The sequence below is a fragment of the Echinops telfairi genome, unplaced genomic scaffold, assembly GCF_000313985.2.
Source record: "Echinops telfairi isolate 266 unplaced genomic scaffold, ASM31398v2 ScPeMD7_5592;HRSCAF=6446, whole genome shotgun sequence".
Lineage (NCBI taxonomy): Eukaryota > Metazoa > Chordata > Mammalia > Afrosoricida > Tenrecidae > Echinops > Echinops telfairi.
The window spans coordinates 22,362,027-22,373,306 of NW_022109491.1; the positions used below are offsets into that span (position 1 = coordinate 22,362,027).

The following is an 11,280-nucleotide window of genomic DNA, read 5'->3' on the forward strand; positions in this document are numbered from 1 at the left end:
TCTTCCATGTGGGCTTTGTTGCTTCTGAGCTTGATGGCCGCTTGATTACCTTCAAGCCTTTAAGACCCCAGACGCTATACTTTTTGATAGCCGTGGTGTCCCGCTTTACCAATGTTAAAATCTGGTCACCTTAGCTTAGAATCACAAACGGGAAAAAAGCGTATCAGTTGCCATGAACAAAAAATTAGCTTTGGAAATCAAATATGACCAGGTCCTCAGAGGCCTGTTCTCTCTGTTAGAGACGATTAGGCAATGCTGGGACAAGACTGAGACACTGTCCTTGCAGAAAAACTGAATGTGAATCACAAAAGAAATATGCTTCCAATTAGTGTCTTTATCTCAAAAAAGTACCTAAAATCACTGTGTTTGGGGAAGTAAGATTTGATTTATGGTGAAAAGTGAGGCTGGGAGGGTTACAGGGCTTATGGTGGAGGTACATGCTAAGAAGTTCGGGCTTTATCCAGCTGAGTAGTGGAAGGACGTGGCCTGATCTGTTTTAACTGACCATGGGGAAAGAAGAGAAGCATCTAGAACAGTGGTTCTCAACCTTCCTAATACTGCTACCCTTTAATACAGTTCCTCATGTGGTGGTGACCCCTCAACCATAAAATTATTTTCACTGTTACTTCATAACTAATTTTGCTACTGTTATGAATCATCATGTAAATATCTGATATGCAGGATATATTTTCATTGTTACAAATTGAACATCATTAAACATAATGAAAGCATAGTGATTAATCACAAAACAATGTAACTATATATTGTGAAATATTTATGTTTTCTGATGGTCTTAGGTGACCCCTGTGAAAAGGTCGTTCGACCCCCAGGTTGAGAACCGGTGATCTAGACTAATGGCCCAGGCAGTGATGACCAGGACTTGTATTTATTCAAGGAGATGGGCATTTGTTCATGTATCCAGTAAGCTTAGCTTACTTTTCATTGACTATGTATTGATCCTGTTCCAGGCAGTAAGGATCAGTGGTGAAAAAGACAGTATCCCTGCCTTCAGACAGCGCATCTCTAGCATAGGGAAACGAGAGGAAATAAAGAGTCAGTACGTAAGTGCTCTGAAAGACGACAAGGGGCCCCACAAGCCTTTGCGGTATTCCAAGAGGTTCTGCGCGCAGAACCTCTCGTGGCGATTCCGATGGCAGGGCTTGGAGCAGTGCCCGCCCGAGGGGTCTGGAGACCCCTAGTGCCGCTCCATGACCATCTCAGCAGTGGAAAGGAGGCCCAGAAAGACCAAGGCAGGAAACGCTACCGCAGCGGATGCTAGCTTCCGCCTTTGCTTCACGTCCATCCCTGGCCGGCAGCGAAGACGGTGATGAGGCATGGCAGAGATGCCAGGAGGCTGCCAGGCCGGCCTGTGACATCCTTCAGGGATCAGCCAGCCACCGCCCTGTCGCAGTGGAGGAGGCCAGCGCCCACTCAGCCACTGTCACCACAGTCACGGCCTCGGTCCACAAGCCAAAGATGAAGGCCACCAAGCGCAGCGGGGACCAGGCAGCACTTGGGACCAAGAAGAAGAAAAAGGCAAAACCCCGTGAGGCTCCCCACTTGCAGCCAGCCAAGAGTACCACAGCCATGCTTGCCAGCTGAGCCCAGACAGGGCTTCACCAGCCCTGTGGACCAGCTCACTCCGGCCTCCCTGCAAGTTTAAGGCTTTGCTCCGCTGGCAGGTCCAGACTCCCCTGGAGACCCGGACCATAATTGGATGATGGAGTGGTTGTAGGGTCAGAAACTTAAACAAGGCCTGCTCCTCTCTGCTCTTATTGAGGACTTGGGCAGACTTGCAGCACCAAACTTTCTGTGAGCTCAGGAAGAGGGAGCCTGCAGATGCTAAGACTGACTGTCAGGTGGTCAAGATTTCATCTCCCCGGGGCTGCATGGCCGACTCCTTCAGCTCCTCTGCCCCAGGGTAAGAGCCCTTCCCCGACTCTGAGGCCCAGCATAGAGTCCCGACTCTGCCCCAATGTACTGTTGTCTGAAAAAGGAGGGCAGAGTCCCCACTGGGTTTCCAGACATTTCTTCTTCCACATCTGTGAATAGGCCCCAGAGCGGCATTGTGCCTCCGAGCCAAACACATTATGGAAAAAAATCAATGATTGTGGACCCCAACGATGAGACCCTATGAGTATGCCTCACACATGTGGGGACCTCTGGGCACCCCCATCCCTCCACCCCCCGATGCCAGCCCTATACCTCAGAGCTGCAGGACCTCAGGAGGCCGGTTTCGGAACAGTAGGGTTTTTCAAAAGGAGCAGAAGTTCCTGTTTCAAGGGAAAGCTGCAGCTCAGCAAGAAAACTCCAGATGGAAGTGGGGCAGGGGTGTACACACTGGGGCCCTTCATTCTCCCCAGCCCAAACCCTGATACTGAACAAGCCAGAAGCTCACCTTTGAAAAAAGAAAGAAATAACACAAAACAGAGGAAAGATAACAGGTGTTACTTAGTAGTTGGGGAGGCACTTTGAAGAGGTTCCTTTGAACCAAAAGGGAGCTAATGAAGTGAGGGAGTCCACGTTGTGATTTGCTCGAAGGAGAGCATTCCAGGCAGGGAGAAGAGCATCCGCAAAGGCCCTGAGGTGGGAACATGCTTGGCCTACTTGAGGGAGACTATGGAAGAAAACAGGGAGAGATAGCAAGGGCTCAGGTCATGTTGGGCCCTAGAGGCTTTGGTAAGGACTTTGTTTTATTCTCAGAGGTGTCAAAGCTATTGGAGTATTTGGAGTCGGGGATGTGACATGGTCTAACAGGGTTTAAAAAGATCCCTTGGCTGCTGGGTAAAGCGGGACTGACAGCAAGGAGACTATTACAGTAGTCTATTACAGTAGTCCTAACAAGACATGATAGCAACTTGACCTAAGCAGGTAGAGCTGATGATGCCAGAGTCCATGTTCCAATATTGATGCACCAGGCTCTGAGCTACTAACCCTGGTGGCATAGTGGGTTATGCATTAGGCTACTAATCATAAGGTCAACAGTGCGAAGCCACCCACCACTCTGTAGGTGAAAGATGAGATTTTGTACTCTTGTAAAGACTGGCAGTCTCAAAAACTCACTGATAGTTCTGCCCTATCCTATAGGGTCGTTATGAGTTGGGGTTGACTCAAAGGCAGTGAGTTTTTGAGAAGTTCTGAGCTCAGTGCTTTGGGGCTTTTATTTCTTTTCATCTTGGCAACAACTTCATCAGTAGTTTCTCTTAAATTTTCTCTTTTAAAGTGGATGAAGGGAGACATCGGACAGTGTTAAGATGTGACAAAATAATAATTTATAAATTATCAAGGGTTCATGAGGGATGGGGGGTGTGGGGAGGGAAGGGAAAAAATGAGGAGCTGATACCAGGGCTTAAGTAGAAAGCAAATGTTTTGAGAAGGATGATGGCAACAGATGTGCTTGACACAATGGATGGATAGATTGTGATAAGAGTTGTACGAGCCTCCAATAAAGTGATTGGGAAAAAAAGAAGTAGGGGGGGGGGATCTCTCTTAAGCATTAAGGAGACTGTGACACAGAAAGGTGACATGACTTGCCCAAGATCACATTAACTCCTCAGTGAAGGGATCGGGACTTAGACCTAACCAAGAGTCCTGAGCCAGTGTTCTGAAGGCTCTGAATCCGTATCTGTTGGTTTTCAGGTGAGTTCACAGAGGAAGAGATTGAGTTCTTGGAAGCCAGGGGCCACCATGTGGAGAAGGTAGATGTCTTGTCCTGGGTCCATGGCAGCCGGAGAACCAACAACTTCATCATCGGTGTGAAAGACCCTCGGAGCCCAGATGCAGCTGGAGCCACCATGGTGTAGAGCAGTGGGGTGGGGCAGGGTCTCTGCTCCTCCCCCTTTGCATGTTCCCAGAGTCCCTCCTCCTCCCAGGTTTGGTCTCTGGGGGACCCCAGGGATGCCCCGGGTCAGGGGCCAAAGGGGATGCTTAGCAAACCCGACCCCAGAATAACTGGAAAAATCTCCCCAGGGCCATGATGGTGGTAGTGGGTGTCATCCACAACCAGGCAGTCAGGACCTTGAGGAGTCTGTCTCCTCTCCTCCCTCAGCCATGCTGGCCCTGAGCTTAGGGACGTGCTTGCAAACCCTCCCCAGGGTTCTCACAAACAACCCCAGTATCTCCAGTCTGGCCTGACCTGGGCCTTGTCTTCCAGCTCCCCTCCCCTATCCCCAGCCTCATTTCTAAACTGACTAGGATTTTTTTTAATGGACCATCCTGGGGAGGGGGTGCTCCCCTCCTCCTCCCACCAGGTTGGAGCAGGGGACCTTGCATCTGGAGGTCCCCAGGGTGGGGGGTAGGGGTGAGGGTGGGGACCAGCTCAGGGGCTTCCATTTGCAAAGGGGAATTAAAGAGAAAATATTGCTTAACATGGCTGTGGCTGGATTTATGATTGGCAGTTTGGGTGGGAGTGGGAGAACAGACCTCTACCTACCCTATTCCAGCAGCCCTGAGACCAGAGCAAACTAAAGGCAACTCTGCAGGGATGGTACTATTAACTGCCATCTACCCAGGACTGTGTACACTAATAATAAAGACAGACAGGCAGAGAGATTTAAGATGTGGACCGGGCTTTATGGAGTCCTGGTGGCCTAGTGGCTGTGTGTTGGGCGGCTAACCATAAGGTCAGCAGTTTCTCCCTGGGAGAAAGAAGCAGCTTTCTACTCCTGTAACGAGTTACCGTCTGGGAAATAGGTTCTACTCTGTCCAATAGGGTCGCTATGAGTCAGCATCAACTTAATGGCAGCAAGTTAGGCATTTTTGGTTTACCAGACTCTATGCCAATGGTTCTCTACTTGTGGAATGCAACCCCTTCAGGGTTGAAGGACCCTTTCACAGAGGTCTCTCGATTCATAACAGTAGCAAAATTACAGTTATGAAGTAGCAACAAAAATAATTTTATGGTTGCAGGTTCACCACAACATGAGGAACTGTATTAGTCGCAACATTAGGAAATATATTAGTCTGGGTACATTAGAGAAACAAATCCACAGAAACTCATGTATGAGAAAGAGTTTTATATAAAGGTTAAGCATGCATCAAGAAAACATCCCAACCCAGTGCTGCCCAAGCCCACAAGTCCAACATTAACCCATATGTCCAACACCAATCCACAAAGTCCTCCTCCATCTCACAAAACAGACGCAATGATGCCGACAGGAGGAGGAAAGCCGAATCAGTGAACGTGTAAGCATCTCAGCCTGGCAGGGGTCTCCAAACGGCTGCTCCAGCACCCAGGGATGCATTGGGGTAGGTCCATGAAACTTCTCCTTGGGGATGTCTTGCAGGAAGTCAGCTTTGCAAGCTGAAGCAGGGAACTGCTAAGGCAGCAGCACCCTGGTCCGACCATCAGAAAGCAAGAGACCTGAGAACTAGAAAGGCGAGGCTCAATGAGCCATTTATCCCACCGCCTTTCAATTAATGCCATATGTGTTTATTGGCCAGGTTGGCACAATAAACTACCTCAATCCACCCCTTGCCAACCTGGCACCTGTACATAATTTTTTAGCTTCACAATTGCAATTAACTAACACCTACACCTTAATCCTATAATCCTGTGAATATGTTCCCCCACCTATGAAAGTTAGTAAGCCAACCACTTCATGCCTTTATCCACCTAATTTTGAGTATCCAATTGGACCCACTAAGGAGGATGTATCAAAGACTCTAGATTCATTGGTACAGCATCTTCAGACAAGAGGTTGGGAAATTAACCCAACAAAGATTCAGGCACCCTCCACCTCAGTAAAATTTCTAGAGGTCCAGTAGTGTGGGGTATGTCGAGATATTCCTACTAAAGTGAAGAATAAGCTATAGCATTTGCCCCCCACCCCAACGACTCAAAAGGAGGTACAGTGCCTATTGGGCCTCTGAATTTTGGAGGCAGCATGTCCCTTACTTGGGTGTTCTACTTTAACCTGTTTATCAAGTGACACGAAAAGCCTCCGGTTTTGAGTGGGGCCCAGAACAAGAAACGGCTCTTCAACAGGTTCAGGCTGCTGTGCAAGCTGCTTTGCCACTAGGACCATATGATCCAGCTGATCCGGTGGTGCTAGAGGTGACAGTTGTAGATAGAGATGCAGTGTGGAGTCTTTGGCAGGTCCCTATTGGTGAATCACAGCGTAGACCGTTGGGATTTTGGAGTAAAGTCCTGCCATCCTCTGCAGACAACTACTCCCCCTTTGAAAAACAGCTGTCGGCCTGTTACTGGGCCTTAGTGGAAACTGAACACCTCACCATGGGCCATCAAGTCACCAGGAGGCCTGAACTACCCAGACTAACACAGGAAGGTTGAGAACCACTGCTCTATGCTAAACACTTCATATGTATAATTTAATCTTCATTCATATGTCATGAAGATACTATTATTTGCATTTTACAAATGGGAAACATGTATAAAGAGATGAAGGGCAAGGGGGATGAACAATGGAAAAGTGGGTGAGGGGCGACAGAGGACGATGTAAGGTATGAAAATAATTATAACTTATCAAGGGTTTGTGAGGGAGGGTGAGTGGGAGAGGGAGGGGGAAGTGATGGGGAGCTGATATCAGGGGCTCAAGTGGGAAGAGAATGCTTTGAAAATGATGATGGTGGCATATGTGCAAATGTGCTTGACACACGATGCATGTATGGAGTATGATAAGAGATGTAAGAGTCCCCAATAAAAGTATGAAGAAAAATTAAGATGGAGGAACCCATGTACGGTGGTTCATTGGAATTCAACCTTAGGCTCTTGAATTCTAGAATCTGTGCTCTTAAACACTTGCACATCTTAATAGGTGAATTCTTTGTTATAAAGCACAATTTATCTAAGCTATCAAATGAAAACAATCCACGGCTATTGATTCCAACTCATAGCAACTTCGTAGGATAGGGTAGAACTGCCTTAGAGGGCTTCCATGGGCTGTTAATATTTACCAGAACAGACTGTCACATGCTTGCTTCTGCCCAGCAGTTCTAACCCTGGCCATTTGGGTCACAGCAGGGCGCTTTCACCACTGTGTTACCAAGGCTCTCTCTCTAGCAGTGGTTCTCAACCTCCCTAATGCCGCAACCCCTTAATACAGCTCCTCATGTTGTGGTGACCCCCAACCATAACATTATTTTCGTTGCTACTTCGTCACTTTAATTTTGCTACTATTATGAATCGGGCAACCCCTGAAAGGGCCATTCGACCCCCAAAGAGGTCGCAACCCACAGGTTAAGAACCGCTGCTCTGTAGTATATACCTGTGTAACTCATTCATGTCATTATCAACCTATCCATTATATTCCAGGCACAAGGCTAGACACTGGAGATTCAGCATTGAATAAGACAGGCTTTTTGTGGGTTTGGAGTGTACCGAGGAGCCCTGGTTGGCTTAGTGGCTTAAGAATGAAGCTACCAATCTCAAGGTCAGCAGTTTGGACCCACCAGCTGCTCCTTGGGAGAAAGATCATGCTTTCAGAACCCATAGAGATTTACAGCCTCAGAAAACCAAAGGGGCAGCTATACTCTGCCCTACAGGCAGAATTGACTCAATGGCAGTGAGTTTGGTGTGGGAAGGGTTTTTTAGTGTATGAGGGATTCAAACATTAAAGAAAAGTAGGAGAAATACTTAGCATGATGGCCATCAGGAGCTGAGGAATGCTATGAGAAGGTATAACAGGGAATTTAGCCTAGTCTAGGGTGGGGTGCAGTCAAGAAGGCTGCCTTGAGGTGCTGAGGGGTTGACAGGAAAGGATTAGGTCTACAGGTAGGGATGGCCTTCCAGGTAAGTTCAAGATCCTGTGGAAAAAAGGATTGTGTCAGATCAGTAGGTAAAGGAATGCTAGTGGCACAGAAGAGATCAAGAAACTTCTGTGAGGTGCCATACAGTAAATATTTCAGATCTTACAGGCCATAGGGTCCTTTTAAGGAGCCTTGGTGGCACAGTGGGTTAAACACCATACTGCTGACAGGTTGATGGTTCAAATCCACCACCTGCTCAATGGGAGAAGAAAGATGAGGCTGTCTCGTCTGTACCTGTAAAGATTTATAGTCTCGGAAAGCCTGTGGAGCAGTTCTACTCTGTCGGGTTGCTATGAGTTGGAGCAAACTTGATGGCAGTAGGTTTATATGGTCCTTGAAGTGATTACTCAACTCTGCTGTTACAGCACGACAGCAGTTATGACTGTATTTCGATAGAACTCTATGATTCCCAAACAGGTGGCACTAAATTTGCCCTAAGGGCCTCAGGCTGGCTCTATCCTTTGATAGAGCATGCGGAGGGGATGATGAGGTAGGGAGAACAGCCTATGAGATTGGTATTAAGCTCCACATTTTAGAGATGAGGAAATTATGGTTCAGCATAATTTGCCTAAGGTCACTGTCACGGATTGACTTGTGTCTCTCTCAAAATAGGTCTCAATGTGCCTAGGCCATGATTCTCAGTGGTCTGGCGGCTATGTCATAATGTAATTTGGCCATTTTGTAATGATTTGATCATCCCCATGATGTGATTGATTACAGCCGACTGGTGTCAGAGTAAGATTCAGGTGGGAGGCAGCACCCTCACTCAAGGCATAGCATTGACTCAGTGTGAAGAGTTTCCCTTGGTATGGCCTGCATCACCTTTCATCTTAAAAAAAAGAAAAGGAAAAAGAAAAAGAAAAGGAGAGAGAAATGAGCAAAGGAGGAGGTAGCTCAGTAGCACCAAGAAAGGAAAACTAGGAGCTAAGTTTTTGAACTCAACTGTGTTGAGTGCCTCCAAGACACAAGAGACTGATACCAAGACACCTGGAGATGTCCAAGGGACACAGGTCCCACAGATGTTGAAAGGTGATAAGGACCTATCCCAGAGTTGACACACAGAAATTTCCTCATCTATAAAATATTGCTATTTTAACAATATAAAAATTTTTTTCAGAGCTGGTGCCCTGAATTTGGACTCTCAGCTTCCTAAAATGTCTTAATTAATGTTCCCTATTTTACTTCCTTAGTTTCTAATGCCCATTGCCATAACTACACACAGACTCAGATAAAATTATGATCAAAAGGTTTATTAAGGACGTTAACAATTTGTAATGCCAATGAGAGACGCTCAGGGTAGTTGATTACCAGGACATAGTACAGAGTTTCAGGTCTGCTAGCAAATGCCCCAAGGGGCATACCACTCTGCTACAAGCCTCAACCGGAAGACATTCAGCTCAAGCTCTGTGGGTCAGCAAACCTAGCACCACAAATTACGTAAGTAGCACCTCACTCCAGCAAGCCTCATCACGGAGGCACTCAGCTCCACTTCCCCAATTAAGTGCCCAGAGGCACTCCACTCCACAAGCCAGCCTCTGCACAAAAACACCCAGCTTGCTCCACGGGTTGGGAAGTCCATCACTCTGTTCCATGCTCTGGCTCCTGGTTCTGCTGCTGCTGCTTTGATGGTGTAGCTGTTATCTGGATCCAGGAAGTTCACTGCTCAGGGACCTCAGGTTCAGAGGAAATGCTTCACTCCTGCCTCTTGCTTTTAATGAGATCCCCATTCCTGCTTCTCAGAGGGCTCATGCAGCAGTATGGCACTCCAGGAAAGCCTGTTCAAAATTACTCACAGGTGAATTCTATCAGTGTTTCCAGGGGAGAGGGATTTATTACCAGATTATCAGTTCTCGTTCCATTGTTCAGTTTGTTACCCCTAGGCTAATACCACACTCTTTTGATTATTATAATTTTGTAGTAAGTTTTGATGTTAGATTGTGAGTCCTCCAACTTTGTTATTTTTTAAGATTATTTTGGATAACGTGCAATTCCATACACATTTTAGGATCAGCTTTCTTATTTTAGCAGAAAAATGTTAGTGGGATTTTGATAAGGATTGCAATGAATCCGAAGGTCACTTTGGGGAATATTGCTATTTTAACAATATAAAAAATTTTAATCCACAAATGTGATATCTTTACATGTATTTAGATCCTATTTAATTTCCTCTTGCAAATAGTATTTTGTAGGTTTTCAGTGTACAATTCTTACACCTTGTTGGCTAAATTTATTCTTAAATTTTTAATTCTTTTTATAGTATTATACATGGAATTTTTCTTTATTTCCTTTATTGATAGCTCATTTCTAGAGTATGGAACTAATACTTAAAGAAAAATTATCCTACATCCTAGAACCCAGCTGACATCTTAATGGATTTGCCCTTTTACCATTATACAATGTCCCTCTTTACCTCTAGTAATGTATACTTTTTAATATTTTTGTTTTAAAACCTATTTTGTTTAATATTCTGCAGCCATTCCTGTTTCATGTGATTGCCATATGTATGATAACATCTTTTTCAATTTTCCTATTTGTCATCTTATCTCCAATCTATATCTTTGAATCTAAAGTATATCTCCTGTAAAAATCATATAATTGGGCTTTTTATCTAAGCAATCATTGCCAAACTCAAGATCACAAAGATTTACTTCTATGTTTCTGTCTGTATAGTTTTGGTTCTTATGTTTAGGTCTTTGATCCATGCTGAGTTACTTTTTCCACATAGTGTGAAGTAAAAGTGCAATTTCATTCTTTTATTTTTTTATGTGAATATATTCTTATCTCAGAAGAGATACTCACAGTGCGGAGAAAAGATCCCAGGTGAAGATAAGTCTACAAGCAACAAAGGAACACCAGCAGCCACTAGCAGACAAGAGAGAGACATGAAGCCATTCCTCTCTCAAGTCCCTCAGAAGGAATTGACACATCAATATCCTAATTTGGACTTCTAGCCTCCAAAACTATGAAACAATTCATTCCTGATCTTTAAACTCATCCATTTGTGGTATTTTCTTATGGCAGCCCTACAGAATGTAAATGGACATTTCATAGAAGATATATAAATGGCCAACAAGTCTGTGACAAGATACAAAACCTAGTGCTGTCCAATAGATTCCAACTCACAGTGACAGAGGACAGAGTAGAACTGCTCCATAGGATTTCCAAGGTGAAAATTTTCATGGAAGCAGACTGCCACAACTTTTCCCCAAGTAGCAGGATGTGTGTTTGAACCACTGACCTTTTCCACGTGACAATTGAGTGCTTAATCAATGCACTATCAGGGTTCCTTTCTCACTAGTCATTAGAGAAATAAAAATCAAAGTCACAGTGAGATATTACTTCACACCTACTAGGTTGGTTGTACAAAAAAAAAGGAAAATAGCAGATATTGGTAAGGAAATGGAAAAATTAGAACCTGATACATTGCTGAAATATGGTAGAAATACAAATATATTTTTATATATATTTATGAAATGGTGCAGCTGCTGTGGAAAACAGTTTGGCGTTTCCTCA

The 11,280-nt window shown here is 45.2% G+C and overlaps 1 protein-coding gene across 1 annotated transcript in view; it reads left to right on the forward strand.

The window, feature by feature from the left end:
- The window catches only part of GGT7 (gamma-glutamyltransferase 7), a 24,031-nt gene extending 19,664 nt beyond the window's left edge, over nt 1-4,367 (forward strand). The window contains exon 15 of the mRNA XM_030887014.2: nt 3,640-4,367. Within this exon, the coding sequence (XP_030742874.2) occupies nt 3,640-3,803 (164 nt within the window). The 3' untranslated portion in view covers nt 3,804-4,367. The remainder of the gene's footprint in view (nt 1-3,639) is intronic.
- Nucleotides 4,368-11,280: the final 6,913 nt, after the last annotated feature.